Below are 18,277 nucleotides of genomic sequence, written 5' to 3'. Positions count from 1 at the left end.
TTGAAGTGCTTTAGTTTTATCATTAGTTATAGATTATAGATTTTATATTAAGGATAAGATACTTCCCTAAATAAAAATCTTTCTCATATTACTCAGTATAACACTTGGAAACATTGAAGTTACTACTGTGAATAAATTCTTTGCTTTCAATTATGTTGGCCATACAATATTATTTTCTTTTTATCTGGTGGTGTTGTATCCATATCTTTTTACATGTTTAAAAATTTCTTTATTGTGCATTAGGAAAACTTTGGGATGTGATAATCAAGATTTTGCTTATGTTACGGCTTAGAGTGAGACCCAAATAGGTTTTGAATTTTTTTTTAACTAAGTAATTGGTTGTACATGGATTGTACCAGTAAGTAGCCAAAGGGAGAAGGGAAAACCATTCAGTATTAGTATGATCTATTTCATTAAAACCATAAAATAATGCCAGAATGAATTGCCTTACTTAACACTCTATCTAAAGAAAAAATTTTTCTTAATAGATGATTCCTCCCAGGGGCTGTGCATATGTCTGCATGGTTCACCGACAAGATGCTTTTCGGGCTCTTCAGAAACTTAGTTCTGGATCATATAAAATTGGGTCCAAGGTCATCAAGGTAAGATTGGAGAGGGGGGACCCATGCTCTTGTTTTATTGAATTATTAGAATGTATATTATTAGAATTATATATTTGATTCATCTTTGTTTTTTAACGTTATTGGAAAACCTCTAGGAAATTTCATTATTTCAGTATTGTTGGGTTATAGAATTAGACATAGGTATAGCAGTGACTAAGACTTTACTCCAGTGATTCTTTGAAATCATACTTGTAATTCTCTTAGTCACCCAGGGCACCATTTTATGAGCAGAACTTTCTCATTTTTACAAGTTTATCTTTTTTTAATAAGATTTTTTAAAAGAAATTTTAAATAATCTCCATACTCAAAGTAATCTCCACACCCAAAATGGGACTCAAACCTACAACCCTGAGATCGAGAGTTATGCACTCCACCGACTGAGCAGCCAGGCACACCAACAAGTTTATCTTTATTCCCTTCTTCTTCCCAGTGCTTTCTAATCATACCTCTTAATTATATTATTTTCTCCTTTTTCACGTCTTGTGTTATACATCAAAGGCACTGTGAAGGGCTTATTGATGAGTATAGTTTGTTTTCCTTCTACCTTTATAAACTGTTTATTGTGTATTTTTCTTGTGACATTTTATTTCTGCTACTTGGAGATAATTTATTCCATCAGTTTCTGCAACCGAGTTAAAAACTTTAAAGTAACTACTTTCAAGGTTATGCCCATGGTTTGTCGTTTCATGGCAGAGAATTTCTTTGTGTAAACTAAGTTGTCTCCTTTTCTGGACTACCAAGATTCTATTTAAATTATGACAACTATTCTAATTATTGCTAATGTAGGTTGATTTTTTCTTTTTTAATTTTTTAAATGTTTTTATTTATTTCTGAGAGAGAAAGACAGTGTGAGCAGGGGAGGGTCAAAGAGAGAGGGAGACACAGAATCCGAAGCAGGCTCCAGGCTCTGAGCTAGCTGTCAGCACAGAGCCTAACATGGGGCTCGAACCCACAACCGTGAGATCATGACCTGAGCTGAAGTCGGACACTTAACCGACTGAGTCACCCAGGCACCCCTGTAGGTTGACTTTTTTATGGTGAAAAGTAGATTTGATTGTTTCTGGAAATGTGTTTTTTAAGTTTTAGTAAAAAGTGGAATAAATCCCATGTTATGAATGTCATTGCTTTCTAATGCAGGCTTTATTTTAAAACAGGCTTTATTTTAAAACAAAAACAGGACATACATGGAAAAACTTTTTTTGCCTACTGTTATTTTTCTAGTATCCAGTGATGCTTTGCTGTCCAACTAATTTCATTCACATTGTTTACATATAATTTTCAATATTTTACCCTGTTTTTATAGTATATCTGAGTTCTCATTTGTTTCTTCATTCCTGATAGATTGCTTGGGCTTTAAACAAAGGTGTAAAAACAGAATATAAACAATTCTGGGATGTGGATCTTGGAGTTACATACATACCATGGGAAAAAGTTAAAGTGGACGACTTGGAAGGTTTTGCAGAAGGAGGCATGATTGACCAGGAAACAGTAAATACTGGTAAGAACATTAGAGGTAGTTTTATTGTTTTAAAAAAAAGTATGCCTAAAAGGTTGTAATTGATAAGAGTTTTGCACGATAAGGTGATTTGTGTGTATTTCCTGGATACTAAAGCCCCCCTCCTCCCAAAGAAGAAAACAGAAGCACTGCCTTTTCCAGTGTATATGCCTAATGGGTGTTATTTCAGAAGTGTCTGAGAATCGTGTTTAGAAGTCTATAAATGGACCATTTTTCTTGTATGTGTTTTAAAAAGTTTTGCACTTTTAAAAACTAAATATTTCAATTCTTTGCATTTAAATAAGAATTGGGGACTTAAGATGTTTCTTTGAAAAACTTCCTAGGTTATTTTGATTAGTATCCATGTTGAGAATGGCAGAAATAGAATGTTTAGGGGCACCTGGGTGGCTTAGTCGGTTGAGTGTCCGACTTTCGCTTAGGTCATGATCTCGCGGATCGTGGGTTCGAGCCCCGTGTCGGGCTCTCTGCTGACTGCCAGCTCAGAGCCTGGAGCCTGTTTCAGTCTGTGACTCCCTCTCTCTCTGACCCTCCCCTGCTCACGCTGTCTCTCTCTCTCTCCTAGAAATAAATAAAAACATTAAAAAAAAAAAAAAGAAATAGAATGTTTGGAGAGCTGTAGTTCTGATTTCTATAATTCTAGAATGCTTCTAACCAAATGATCATCTTGTCTATTTTTTGTGTTTTTATTTTTAAAAATACCAGTTACAAATCCACAAAATGATTAGCATTTATAATCAGTAAGATATCTTAAAATAGATACTTGAGAAAATAATTGATATGTGGTATATGTAGCTTTTATTTCTTCATATCTTAGCTCTTTTACCAAAATCAGCTAATTTTCGGGGTATTTTCTTTCTCAGGCCAACGCACATATTTTCCAAATACTTTTTCAGTGTTTTCTTCTTGTCGGTCTTCCCCCCCTTCCCCCCTCCCACCTTGATGGATATTCCTCTAAAACATTTATTCATTCAGTAAATATTTTCATTTCAGTCGCGTGCCAGCCATGATTTTAGGAACTGGGATTATACCAGTGAGACAAAAATCCTTCCTCTCATTGCATGCACATTGTAGTACAGGTGAAGACAGCCTGTAGGCTGTAGGTCATATTCTGCTGGCAGGCTAGTCTGTTAAATTTTATTGAAACACAGCTGTGCTCACTTACGTTTGCTTATTTTATGTGACTATTTTTTTTTCAACAGCAGTTGAGTAGTTGCAACAGAGAACATATGGTCCACAAAGTCTAAAGTACTTACTATAGGGAAAATTTGCCAACCCATGTTCTAGTGGAAAGAAACATACAATAAAATAGGTAAACTAAATAGTATTTCTATGTTGATAAGTTCTTAGAGGAAAAAGCAGGGAGCAGGGAGGGGGGATATAGACAGTATTGGTGTAGAACAATGCAGTTTTATATAGTTGAGGAAGATCTAATGGAGAGTGAGATTTGAAGGAGTGAGATGTGCAGCTATCTGGAGAAAGCACATTCTATACAGAGGGCACAGTAAGTGCAAAGTCTATTCAAAAATTATGAGACACCAGTATGGATTGAACAAAGTTAGTGACTTAGAGTAGTAGGAGGTAGAGTCAGAGAGATGTACAGAGAAACAGAGTCCTATAGAAGTCTTATTAGTCATCATAATGACTATGATCTTTACTCTGAAGGAGCTAGAGAACCATTGGAAGAACCAGGAGAGCTTCTTTGTTTTATTTTGTGTAACTGTATTTTCAGAAAGATATTTAAAAAATTTTTTTAAACATTTATTTATTTTTGAGAGACAGAGCATGAGTGGGGGTGGGAGGGGAGTAGAGAGAGAGGGAGATACAGAATCTGATGCAGGCCCCAGGCTCTGAGCTATCAGCACAGAGCCCAACACAGGGCTTGAAACCACAAACTGCGAGATTATGACCTGATCCAAAGTTGGACGCTTAACTAACTGAGCCACCCAGGTGCCCCAGAAAAGATTTTTCTTTATTGGATTAATACTTTCCTTGTTGGTCTCCCCTTGTATCTTGTGACACAATATAGAAAAAGATTGGTTCCTCTTATGTCAGATAGATAGCCTTTGAGACCTGTCTCTATTATATCCTAAGTGTTCTCTCTAAACTAAATATTTTAGTGTCTTTCATTTGTGTCTTGTGTCCTGCCTTTTTGGATTCCTTCGTGTTCTCATTAGATTTATAATGGCAAAACCTAGGTTGGCACTTTTTATAATTGTGGACATATCTTAAAGATGTGCCAAGGTAGATAAAAGACTTAGAGATGAAATAAATGTATACATAGAAATAAAATGAAAATTTTGCACCTATACAGAGGAAATCAATTTCAAATATTTTGTTTAGAGTGGGAAACTGTGAAAAGCTCAGAACCTGTTAAAGAGACAGTCCAGACAACTCAGAGCCCACCTCCGGTTGAAAAGGAGACAGTGGTCACAACCCAGGCAGAGGTTTTTCCTCCACCTGTTGCTATGTTACAGGTTAGTGCTGGGTGTTTCTGTTTCTATTATTGTTAACGTGTTGCCTTATACTTATGTGTTTACTCATGTGTTGACTTTATACAACTTGGAAGAAATTGTCCAAAATAGAGTAAATATGAGTTTAGTCCAACAAGTTTGAGAAAAGAAATATTTTTTAGAAATGGTGTCCTATATGTTTAAATATTCATTTATTGTGTAAATATTTATCTGTTGCCTGCTTCTAGGACATTCACTGTTCTAGGCACCCAGGATAAGGATACATGAGTGGAAAACACCACACAAAAATCCCTGCCTTTAAGCAGCTTTTGTTTTCAATAGGGGAGATAGAAAAATGCTTGCATTTTCTTGATGAGTGGGTTGTGAGGTATTATAGAAGGAAAAGGAAGAAGTATAAGGATTATCAAGAGTGCCTGGACAGGTGCTTAGGATTTTTAAATCGTCAGAGTAGACTTAATTGAAAATGTGAGATTTGAACAACAGTTACTGAGGGAATTAACCACATGGGTACCTGAGGAAGAGCATTCGAGGTAGAAGGAACAGGCAGTGAAAGCCGTAGGCTAGGAGCGTGCTTGGTGCATTCCAGGAATAGCAAGTGGGCTAGAGTGAAGTGAATAAGAGGCAGCTTAGTAGAAGTGAGATCTCTAGAAGGGCTTTGGTTTTCACTCTGAGATGGGGCATTGCTGCAGGATTTTGAAGAAAGGAGTGACTTGATCTGGCTTTAAAGCCTTTAAAAGATCTGGTTAAAGGACTGCACTGGCTGCTATTTTGAGAATAGACTAGTGGGCATTAGTAAGAGAGCAGGGAGACCAGTGAAGAGAGACAGTTGCAGCAATCCAGATGAGAGTGGATGGTGGCTCATGGACTGTTGGCAATGAAGGGATTCCAAAGTGCTCAGATACTAGGGGTCTAGTAGTGATGGTGTGTTGAGTGAGGCTTTGTGACATGTTTAGATTGGAGTTGTGAGAAAGAGAAGAGGCAAGATTTTTGGTTTGCAAAATTGGAAAGATGAAGATATTATCTGAGTAGGGGAAGGACAAGGAGTTCAGTTTTGTGCATGTGAAATTTGGAGTCTTTCAGACAACAAACTTGAGATGTTGAATGGACCACTGATATATGTGAAATTTAGGAAAGGGGTATACCCATAGTACAAGTAAATATTTGAGAATTACTGTGTCCAGCATGAGTACAAAATATTTATGCTAGGAGTAGAAAATTAACTTAGGAGAAATTGAAGCCATTTTGAAACTGTTACTGACAGGTTTCCTAATGGTTAGGTTGCTTACCATGTATAGGTATTATAAACTTAGTGGGGGATGGCAGTTGAAAACTGTCATGATATTCATTCTTCAAGTCAGTGCCCATTACTGTACATCACTTGAATGTGAAATAGATTTCAGCCTCCAGGTATACTATTTGTTGACAATGGTACCTTGCTTTTACCTCAAGTTAGGGTCACTTAACAAGTGTCCAAAAAGGAAAATAACAAGACAACTTAATACAGTGTGGTTTTTGTTATCTCCTTAGAAATAAATAGAAATAATTTACCTTTAGTTGTTCCAAGATGTAATCATTGCAGATGGATAAAATAATTTATGGACTTTTTATTTTCTATTCACAAAAGATTCCAGTAGCTCCAGCTGTGCCTACAGTTAGTTTAGTTCCACCAGCATTTCCGGTCTCCATGCCGGTTCCTCCTCCTGGATTCAGTCCCATCCCTCCACCTCCTTTTCTGCGAGCGAGTTTTAACCCTTCACAACCACCTCCTGGTAAGGAATTTTCATCTTATTATGTGTACTCTACTTAGAATATCATTTAAATTGTTATTTTTCCAGGTTAAAATGCTGCATAGAGCATCAGTTCTCAAACCTTAGCATACATAGGGGTCCCTCAGAGCGCATGTTGAAGCAAAGAGTACTGGGCCTGGCCTCCTGTTGATTCACTAAGACTGAGGTGGGGCAGGACCATTGCATTTCTAACAAGTTCCCAGGTGATGCACATGGTTGGTGGACCATACGTTAAGAAGCACAGATGAGAAAAAAATGGAATTCTTTAAAAGCATTGAAATACTCTTAAAATAATTTAAAATTTATGTTGCGTTTTTTATATCAGAATTCTCTGTAGTTATCACCTATGCATCAGGAAGTATGCATTAAATTATATAGATTGTTGTTCCTAAAAATCATTAGGTTTTAATTTTCAGGAAATTAGTGTATCTTAAAATGCCAATTGAATTTGTAATACTTATTTTGATAAAAGTTTCTTGAATCAACATTTCTAGTTTAAAAACTAGAGATTACTTGACATATGTCAATTAAATATAATAATAGCTTATATAGCTTAGAGTTTTAAGCGTCAGACCATGGCAGGTTAGAAGAATGAAAGTAAAGCACAAAGGATTAAATGATATGTATTGTTTTTCAAAAAGCTGTTTTTACCTTTCTTTGAATTTCATAGATGATTTGCATATTGTAAGAAAAGAACTTTGATTTCTATAATTTAAGTTCGTAGCCATTCCTAAAACAGTCAACAAGGCCAAAAGTAAATTCATTGTCTGAGAATGGTTGTAATTTATTTGCCATGTAACATAAAATGTTCACATTATAATAAAATATGTAATTAGGTATTAATGTAGATTTTATAAGAATTTTATCTTTTTTGTATTTTAAAGATTGGAAGATTACTCTTGTCAGTTATTTTCTGTATTTGAAATCTGAATTAAAAGTTTTTTTTCAAGGCCACCTGGGTGGCTAATTTGGTTAAGTATCTGACTTCGGCTCAGGTCATGATCTCACAGTTTGTGGGTTCTAGCCCCACATTGGGCTCTCTGCTGACACCTCAGAGCCTGAAGCCTGCATGAATTCTGTGTCTCCCTCCCTCTCTGCCCCTCCGCATCTTGCGTTCTATCTGTCTCTAAAGTAAAATAAACATTAAAAATTTTTTTCAAAAAAATTATTTTTCAGAAGATCATTTTAGGTGGTTAATTCATACCACGTTGGCTTTATAGAATCATTGTCTAGCATTTATTTGTTGATAATCAGTATTTTTAGCCACTTTTTTTTAATGTTTATTTATTTTGAGAGAGAGAGTATGCTTAAGAGGAGGGGAGGTACAGAGAGAGAGGGAGAAAGAGAGAAAATCTCAAGCAGGCTCTGCATTGTCAGCACAGAGCCTGACATGGAGCTCAGTCTCATGAGCCATGAGTCAAATCACCTGAACTGAAATCAAGAGTCAGACACTTAACTGACTGAGCCACCCAGGCACCCCTTTAGTCACTGTTTTTTAATTGAATTGAATGGTAGCTCTGTATTTTTAAAAAATTTTTTTGAATGTTGAATTATTTCTGTGAGAGAGTGTGCAAGCAGGGGAGGCACAGAGAGAGAGAGAGAGAGAGAGAAAATCCAAGGCAGGCTCCAGGCTCTGAGCTGGCAGCACAGAGTCCAGCGCAGGACTCAAACTCAGAAACTGCAAGATCATGACCTGAGCTAAAGTCAGACGCTCAACCCACTGAGCCACCCACCTCTGGTAGTTCTGTATTTTAACAACACAAGGAAACAGGCTTATTTTTTGATCATTTGACATTTAAATTTATTAAAAGTCAATATTTAAGTTGAAGATTTATTTCAGTCCTCAAAGCATAAGATAATAACATCCAAAGATAGTGGAATTATTTTGATCTAGTAGATAAACAGCATATTTAGCAAAGAAATATAGCACCACATTTTACACATGACATTATTGCATATAGTGCTAGCAGCTTGAAATATAGTATTTAATTTCCCATGAAGTTACTGTGCTAACATACAAAACAGGTTGTTTGGCTTATGTTAATTTTGATTTTACAGCGTCAGAGAGAGCGCCACAGGACTTCCACCTACGAGCAGATAAATAGGGCGTGATCGGGATGGGGATTTCTGAGCTCTACGTAGCTTATTCAGGACCAAATATGAGACGTTGTTTACAAAGAATTTCCATTATTTAATATGGAAAATATATTCACAAATATAAGGTCATAGTAATGGGAACCTGTTTTAAGAATGTAGAGTTCCATGTGTAACTACTGAAATCTTTGAGTTATAAGAGGTCAGTCTTCTGTTCTGGTCTTGTCTCCGCTGCAGGCTTCATGCCTCCTCCAGTCCCACCGCCTGTTGTACCACCGCCTGCCATCCCACCGGTAGTGCCAACGCGTGAGTGTTCTGCCTGCAGACTTTCTTTATAAATGGGGGCATTAGCCGGTTGGTGCTCATTCTTGTGAATTATTATAACATTTTTACATGAAATTTTTTACTTTTTATTTATTTTAATAAAGCAGATTTTTTAAAAGTTTATTTATTTTGAGAGAGAGCGAGCATGAAGCAGGGGAGGGGCAAAGAGAACGGGAGGAGAATCCCAAGCAGGCTCCACACTGTCAGCACAGAGCCCCGTCCATGTGGAGCTCGAAGTCACAAACCTGGAGATCATCCCAGCTGAGCCAAAACCAAGAGTTGGGCACTTAGCTGACTGAGTCACCCAGGCCACCCCTGTTATGAAAGTTTTTAGAAAAATAACTCTTTTTGTTGTTAAATGATTTCCAAAAAATTAACATTATTATGACAGTCATTTTCCATATTCAGATTTGCACTGTTGTCTCAAAATGTCATTTATAATTGATTTGTTTTAGTCAAAATTCAAAGAAGAGGCCCCAGATCATATTTGTGTGGTTTTGTTTTGTGTATTAAATGTCTCAGTCTAGAGCAGTCCTGCTTCGACCTTCCTTTCTTTTTTAATCTTGATTTGCTGAAGAAACACTTCGCTTCTCTATGCAAGATCCCAAACAATGGATTTGGGTTTTCCTTCTTTGTGATGTTGAATTTGTTCCTCCATCTTCTGGATTTTCTTGTACCTAGGAAGTTTCTTAGCACCCAAGGTTTGCCAAGGATCTGCTCCAACATTTTTAGCAACAGTATTTAATTGGTGGAGTGTTATATAGACTTGATGTTATATCACGTCAGGAGCCATGCAATTTCTTCTTTTGTTTTTGTTTTCTTGCCGTGCAGTTTCTTCTTATCCCACGTTTAATGATGTTAAGATGGATCAGAGCATTCAGGTAGTAGAACCTGGTCTTTAAAAAGGTTTCCCTTCCGATTTTCATCTGATATTTTCATCCACTGATTACTATTGCTTTTTAATCTACTTTCCACTAGTTGCCAAGTGGTAATCTTTTGAATTTTATAATTTTTCCACATGTATTACCTAGAATTTTTCTACTCAAAAACCTTTCTTTTACCAGCTGGTAGTAGTTACTTATCGTGAGGTATAGTTGCATAGAACTGTGGTAGATGCTAAATTCTTGCCCCGAAGTGCCATTTTTCAGCACGAGTTTAGTTCTGTGGGTATTTCCAGTTATATCCAGTGACTGAAGGGGAAGAGCCTTTCTCTTTCTCTACCTTTCGTTTCCACTTCTTTCTCCTTCAGTTTCTTTAACGTTTATGGATTAATAGAATTTTACTTTAGAGCAGTTGCACTCACTTTGCATTTTGAAGTTCAATTTGTTTTATCTTTAGCTAGTAAGAGACCTTTCCTGTTGCCTCTTTATCCTTTTGAGATGACTACATCAGTTTTGGAGAACTTCTTAGCTTTCTGGCCCATTACTGGTTCAAAGATTTTATTGTAGAGAGAGTGTATATGACAGAGAACTTACCTGTAACCCACTTCCCTAATATTTATCAACCCTTTTCTCTCCGTTAGTGTTCAGATAGGATTAGGATCCTTCTTTTTTATTGTTGTTGGTTAATTAGGAAGCATTGTTTATTTTTTCTAAAAATTAGACAAGTGCTTAGAAGCCGTTTCTGAATTCAGCATTTAGAGACTCATCTTAGAGTTCACCTCCCAATCATTTCTTTAGCTTACTCATTTTGGAAAATCTGGGATCAGTTTCACAGAGAAAGAGAAATACAGCCATGTGCCAGATATTCTCTTCATTGTTCATACTGTATTGTTTAATTCTCATAATTCCTATACATGATTGCAGGTGGTTTTGTTGCTGTTTCATAGATAGTTCTGTTACATGCTAGCAGTTTGTCCAGGTAAGGCTGGAGTCAAAATGTGAGGATGTTAAAACAGTGCTTAAAATTCCCAAGTAAATGATGTAATGGTGTTGTGACATAAATTGGACTAAAAATTTTGACGGTTTAAGTGTGATTTTATATTCCTCTAGTTCTGTTTTTTAACATATAAATGATGTATGCACTTAACAGAGTTTTCTATTCTTTAAAATGGAATGTTCATAGGGGCATCTGAGTGGCTCAGTTAGTTGAGTGTCTGACTTTGACTCAGGTCATGATCTCACGGTTCATGGGTTCGAGCCCCGCGTTACGCTCTGTGCTGATAGCTCAGAGCCTGGAGCCTGCTTCTGTTTCTCTCTGTCTCTCTGTCTCTCTTTCTTTCTCTCTCCCTCTCTCTCCCCCTCCTCCATTTGCCCTCTGTCTCTGAAAAAAAAAAAAAACCAAAAAACATTAAAAAATTTTTTATGGAAAACTTTAAAAAATGGAATATTAATACCTTTTTATTTGCAGTTCACATTACCTCTTATGTGAGAAGTAGTGAATGTAAGGATGCTGTACATTATAATTTAAGGGGATTGAGCAGATTCGTATTGTTGTATGTGTCATTCTGCATGAATCATTTCTGTATATTCAGAAATTCTTGTAGTAACATTCTTGGAAATTATTATTTTTTTATTACTGGAATTTTCTTCTAAAGTGCTGGCCTGTGTTTTACTAAACACTGTTTATGAAAATATTTCCAAAAAATTTTTCCCTGATTAAAAATAAATAAAATTTTCTAAATGTAACTTAGCCTCTTCATGGTGACTCCTTTGTCATTTTGAGCATCAATTATTATATAATGTGCTAGGTAATAGAGAGATGCCATTAAATGAAACAGATAAGCTGTGAGATTTCATTATAAAGTAGAGGGACCAGAAGAGAATTCATGTATGTCACGGTAACGTAGTAGTCTTCCCAAACAACTAGGGAGAGAGGAGAGGAAGTCATTGAAAACTTTGGCAAGGGCAGTGTTGACCATAGTTAATCTTTTAACTTAACACATGATTTGTGTGCCTGATTAAATCTGAAATATATTTTCTTGCTCTTTAAACAACAGCTTTAGTGCAGCCGCCATTATCCATGACTCCAGAAACTGTGAAGGATGTTGGATTTGGTAGTCTTGTTTTACCGGGTGGTTCTGTTGCCAGCAATCTTGCTACTTCCACTCTGCCAGCTGGAAATGTTTTTAATCCTTCAACTAAACAAGCAGAGCCTGAAGAAAAAGTACCTCATCTTCTAGACCACCAGATTCCTTCTGCTGAAAGCACCAGAGCAGGTAAGACAAATTAACAGATTCCCCAGAAATACATAGTTAAATTATAAGGACTACTCCTTTATATTGGTGTTTAATTCTGAGATACCTTGCACATTTGTAACCAGTTCAGTGCACCAATACTGAAGTGTTGAATGTTTAAAAAGAGGTCACTATCTCCTAAAATTTCTGTTAGAAAAAAGTTGGCATTCTTTTCAGGTCGGTGTAGATTTTGGTACCTTTAAGACCTCTCCCTTCCCTTTTTTGGCCTATTGGGACTGCAGCAATGTGTTGTTATCAAAATACAACTGCACAAAATATGTATACTTACAGAAAGATAAGAACAAGCAGATATTAGGTCTGAATAATTTCTCCCCAGTATTCTCCAGCCAGTTCCAAAAGATAAATATGATATCTCAAAGTAGCCAGTCGTCTTTTATGGTAGTGTTGTTAGTATATTAAAATTTGTGCTTTAGAAAGACTTTTGTTAAATGTGAAGATTACTATAATACCGTACATTTTTATTAAACTTTAAACGTTCTATGTAAAGATCTTAGGCAACACCACACTTACGTCTTAATATTTAAATTTCACTATGCATAGTAATAATTTTAGCTTTAATTTTTTTTAGTATCTAGTGCATCTTGATTGTTGGGGGATACGAGTTGCTAACTCTAGGCTAACTACTGGAAATTAAAGCATTAGTAATTATAAAAACGGTTTCCTTTTACGTGAATGATTTTTTTGTGTGTTTTATTTTTCCTCTTTCTGTTTTAGTGATTCCAAATGATATTTCAAGTAGCTCTGCGATTTTAGGAGGACAGCCACCAAATGTGACAAGCAATTCTGGAGGAATTCTGGGAGTCCAAAGACCGAATGTATCGAGTAATTCTGAAATTATTGGAGTACGGCCATCTAACGTTTCCAGTAGTTCTGGGATTATTGGAGCCCAGCCACCAAATATTCTAAATAACTCTGGAATTTTGGGACTACAGCCACCAACTGTGTCAAGTAGTTCTGGACTTTTGGGAGTGCTACCCCCAAATATTCCTAATAATTCGGGACTTATAGGAGTACAGCCACCAAATGTTCCAAACACTGCTGGACTTTTGGGAACACAGCCACCAGCCGGGCCTCAAAACCTACCCCCTTTAAATCTCGCTAGTCAGAGGATGCCTGCAATGCCAATGTTAGACATTCGTCCAGGACTAATACCACAGACACCTGGACCAAGATTCCCTTTAATACAGCCTGGAATTCCACCCCAGCGGGGAATCCCTCCCCCATCGGTACTTGATTCAGCTCTTCATCCACCACCCCGTGGTCCTTTTCCTCCAGGAGATATTTTTAGTCATCCAGAAAGACCTTTTCTGGTTCCTGGAAGACAAAGTGTAGACAATGTTACTAATCCAGAAAAAAGGATACCACTTGGGAATGAAAACATTCAACAGGAAGGAGATAGAGATTACCGGTTTCCTCCCATTGAAGCCAGGGAAAGCCTTAGTAGACCTCCCCCGGTGGATGTTAGGGATGTGGTTGGACGGCCTATAGATCCAAGAGAAGGTCCTGGAAGGCCTCCTCCGTTAGATGGTAGGGATCATTTTGGAAGACCTCCTGTCGATATTAGAGAGAATCTTGTGAGGCCAGGCATAGATCACCTTGGTCTAAGAGACCACTTTGCGTTTAATCCAGAAAAGCCCTGGGGGCATAGAGATTTTGATGAGAGAGAACATCGGGTTCTACCTGTGTATGGTGGTCCAAAAGGCTTACATGAAGAAAGAGGTCGATTTCGGTCTGGAAATTATCGATTTGATCCTAGAAGTGGTCCTTGGAACAGAGGATTTGGACAAGAAGTTCACAGAGATTTTGATGACCGCAGAAGACCTTGGGAGAGGCACAGGGATAGGGATGACAGAGATTTTGATTTCTGCAGAGAAATCAATGGAAACCGTCTTGGACGAGATAGAATTCAAAACACCTGGGTGCCCCCTCCTCATGCTCGGGTTTTTGATTTTTTTGAAGGGGCCACTTCTCAACGAAAAGGTGATAATGTGCCTCAGGTTAATGGTGAAAATACTGAGAGACATGCCCAACCACCACCTTTACCAGTACAGAATGATCCTGAACTTTATGAAAAACTGACCTCTTCAAGTGAAATAAACAAGGAGAAGAATGACACAGTTGCTGATATAGAAAGTGAACCAGTGGTAGAAAGCACAGAAACTGAGGGGACATAATCATCACTCAGTAGGTAAAAGATACCTTTTGTAAAGTTGTCATCTCTCTGTAATAGATTAATGGCTGACTGGACCATAGTTGTTCACTTTTGTCTGCCAGAATTAAGTTAATCTGATGTTCATGTTCACCTTTCTCTTAAAATAATTGTACAACTGACTTGTATAGACATTGTTCTTAATATGAACATGGTAGGTAAACATTTTTTTATTTTTCTGATAAAATATAAATGTTGCCCCCAGATTCTTTTAACTTCAAGGAAATGAATAACAGCTTGTCAGAGACTTCCTATGGAAGAAAGAATTTTTTAGATACTACCATTAGGTTGGATATGGTAATAGATATATTTCAAAATAGCAAGTGGTGGTATATCTTATCCATATCTTTAGGCTGCTGCAGAATTTTAAGGTAATAGACAAAGCTGTGATATTTTATGCAAAGACTGGCTCTAGATATTTGAGGAGCACAATACAGAGATTTTAAAAAGTGATTTTGTAAAATCTACACTATGGTCTCTGTTTCTCCAAAGTAAGTGTTTGTGATTTGTTCCTCATACTGCAGTGAGTAAAAAAGAAAAAAGAAAAAAAAAAGAAAACAACATAAATATTAAAGTACGTTTCAATGTTGGGTGAATTTTGTTTTTAGATGCCAATAAAACTTATTTGTTTGATAACAGTGTTCTAGGAATTGTATTTTTTTAATCTACAAATTCTTAAAACCCTGGATCATTAGCAGCATGTGCTTAGTTGCAGAAGTTTTTTTATTACTCTTGATAATGATGAAGAACTGTGTGGTGGAAAAACATGTACTTTGATATAAAAATCATGCAGTCTCATTAGTATGTATGTAATATCTGTATATATTTATTGTGTAAATCCTATGTAGATTTTTGTTTCTCTGTATGTCTGTCTTCATGTACATACAGAGAAAAATAGTTGATAGTTTATAAAATATTCTTTAAAATTGGATAGAAAATTAGAGACATTTGGCTAATTGACAATGCTCATAGTCAAAACTCTTAGCCTTTATGAAGGTAAAATAAGAAATACTGTAAAGAAATGCAATGACAGTTTGGCAATTCTTTTTTAACGTAGTGAGGCATGAAGCCAGAGTTAGCATGGAGCCAAAATTCACGTAAATGGTTGCATTGCTTTGTTTCACATTATATTTGCTATTCTGCATAGATAGTGCTAGTACTAAAGTACTTATTGGTCACTTGCCTGAGGTGAATTTCTTAATTGCACAGAATATATAGAGCTGTTGATGGATTTAAAAACATTATATATCAGGAACAAAGTGTCCATCATGTGTTTTGTAGGCTGTGGGTAACAGTAGCTCCAGGGTAATCTGAGTAGCAGAAAAATTGGGGATTGGTTTCCTATTTATTTATTTATTTTTGCTTTTAATTTTCACCTAATTGCTGTTAGTTTCTCCTTTGGGTTTTACATATATATACACACATATATTAAAAACCATTGGTGCTTTTTTTTCATTCCTAATGAAGGCTTTTATTTGGTCCTGTGAATAGTCATTTTGTTTCCTCTGCATTCCCAGCCATTCATCATTTGCTCTATTTCTTTAAAATTCTTAAGCTACATTTGTCAACCCTTCCGAAAATAAGGATAGAACACACCAGCCCTTTAAAATTGGATTTAAGTTTAAATTTAAAAGTGGATTGGTTTGGCTTACCTCTTGATAATCTAAAGAGTTGTAAGAGCTTTAAGGTTGGTTCCTGGCCAAAAATCAAGTCCTTCTTAATGGTTCTGAACAGAAATAGCACATTATTACTTTTGTTATGTGAAATATGGGTAAGAGTGGAAATTTGGTGTTTATTTTTAAGGCAAATCAATATAGTCCAGTAATTTGAGGTAGTTTCAGATCTTTTCCTTAGGGTAACAGGAAAAACTGTGACATTGGTACAAAGTATTAATGTTCGGGAACGATTAGCCTTGTCTTTAAGGAAATTATATCGACTGGGATTTCAAACTACTTTAGTTGCATTACCGTTATTAAAATTAAGTGATACTCACTTGGATTAAGTAGCAATAAAAAACGTAAGACTTTTCAGTGACTTTTGATCCCAAGTTTTTAATCACTGCTGGGCCTTCATGTGCAAACTTGAAAACAATATGTAGAAGCATTGCACTGGTTTGAAGATTCTGGTGGTAAAAGTTAACCTCATCAGCTGTCAGTGCTATATCTAGAAACCTATCTTGGGAGTGTGTGTGACATTCTTAAAATAGTTGAAAAATAATTATGAATACTTGTTCTCACTTTGTCCTTATTTTGTAGTGTAGTATTTAAGAGAAAGGATATATTACTCATCCTTATACTGAATTCCCAAAGTTTATATTTACGTTTACCAGTTTTTTGAATGATTGGAGAGAAATTACATTTGTTTAAGTTGGAAGTAGAACCTATCACGTTTTTGATGCGCTTGATCCCAGTGCTGTCACTAGAATGCGAGCCAGTGAAACCACACAAAGAGTGACCTAACCACTGAGTACAGTTGTTCCCAGTGCCGCAGGCAGTGTCTGCAGGAGCCACCAAGTTCGTAGTGTCATGATTTGTGGTATGTTAGAGAATGATAGGACTTTCCACGACATTGGTAGACTACAGTTTCAGGAGATACTATGTTTTAAATTCTTTCTTTTTTTTTTTTGGTCTTTAAACACTTCATTAAACATTGGCCTCTGTTTATAGCATAGATACATACAGTGCACTTTGATCATTTATACTGCAGTTAGAAACTTACTTTATAGCAAAGCAGTTATTATCTGCAGCACATTGTAGGTGGAATGCTAAATTTATTTCAGTATGTAGGATGGGCAAATGGTTAGCATTGAAAGGTGGAAACATAAAATTCTTTGAAGCTCTGAAAATGACTTTATATAATATTTGATAATGTTTATTCACTATTTAAGCCATTACATTCTTACCAGTCTTTTGTCCTGATAATTTAGTGGACTCATTAAATTTATTTGCCATTTTCACTCATAATAAGATTATAGTTTATGGAGCCACATGTTCAAGGTTGTTTTCAGGGTGGGTCAGTTATATTACATTCAGAGAGGAAAAGTTACCTCTTTTAATTTGAAAATGTATTTTTTTTTTTTTTACAAACACCATAGTTCATCAGATCTAAAGTGCCATTGATTGTAAGAAACGTCATTCAGAAATAAAAAATGACATGCCAGTGATTATAAGACCCATCCTTTTTTCAGAAACATCAAATGTAAAAGTGTCTTAGAATCAAAGAAATGTGGTTTCATTATGAACTTTATATAGATAGATGTATATATAATCCCTTATTCATTAAGTGATTTAAAGAACATTTTGATGTTTTTTGTCACTGTATATATTTTAAATGGGCACAACTTTAAAGAAAAGGTAAATTTTAATATTCAATTAAAAATAATTTCATTATGCCTTATGTGCCTTTATGATCATTACTTTATTGGGTGCTACTAATAAAATGTTTTAAGGGCTTTTAACTTTCCAAGAAAGGAGACATTAACATTTTTCTTTTTAAATATTTTACATAATGTCGAAGAGGAGAAGCAAATATCTTTATATTATTTTTAAGACAGGCAAAATTAAAAACTAAATATTTGTATATAATCATAAATATTGCAGTGTGACAGAGAATTAGAAATATTTCCTTAATTGAGGATGCTGTGGTTTTATATAAGACAACTTTTAAACTATAAGTTTTAGGCACTAAAATTTTTGTTTTCCACTTCTGAAGAAATGACGGTTACTGCTTTTTAATGGGAGATTTAAATACAAGACACCTTGGTTTAGCAAAATTTTCTGGAATTAGAATTCAAAATTAATGGCCCAGATTGTTTTCTTGCGGGGGTATACTTTAAATAGGGGCGTACATCTTGAAAGTAATTTGAAATACTCTGTGTGGTTCTCAGCCGAGAAATGTAGAATAGAATCACCTGTGGAGCCCTTTGAAACTAGGAGGTGGGGGATGTCACCACAGACTTACAAATACAGACTCCTCTCCGGAGGTACATGTTTACACACACACACACACACACACACACACACACTTCCCTGGGTGTATATATTTGCTCTTTATATAT

At 35.9% G+C, this 18,277-nt stretch overlaps 1 protein-coding gene across 1 annotated transcript in view; it reads left to right on the top strand.

The window, feature by feature from the left end:
* Positions 1 to 14,863, top strand: part of SCAF8 (SR-related CTD associated factor 8) — a 95,546-nt gene extending 80,683 nt beyond the window's left edge. The window contains 7 exon segments of the mRNA XM_039234106.1: positions 489 to 602; positions 1,965 to 2,121; positions 4,480 to 4,613; positions 6,235 to 6,379; positions 8,729 to 8,797; positions 11,754 to 11,972; positions 12,726 to 14,863. Of these exon segments, the coding sequence (XP_039090037.1) occupies positions 489 to 602; positions 1,965 to 2,121; positions 4,480 to 4,613; positions 6,235 to 6,379; positions 8,729 to 8,797; positions 11,754 to 11,972; positions 12,726 to 14,185 (2,298 nt within the window). The 3' untranslated portion in view covers positions 14,186 to 14,863.
* The last annotated feature ends 3,414 nt before the right edge of the window (positions 14,864 to 18,277 follow it).

The sequence above is a fragment of the Hyaena hyaena genome, unplaced genomic scaffold (genome assembly GCF_003009895.1).
Source record: "Hyaena hyaena isolate Hyena2069 unplaced genomic scaffold, ASM300989v1 scaffold_81, whole genome shotgun sequence".
Classification (NCBI taxonomy): domain Eukaryota; kingdom Metazoa; phylum Chordata; class Mammalia; order Carnivora; family Hyaenidae; genus Hyaena; species Hyaena hyaena.
Note: the sequence above shows the minus strand (reverse complement) of the source record. Positions and strands in the feature narration are given on the sequence as shown.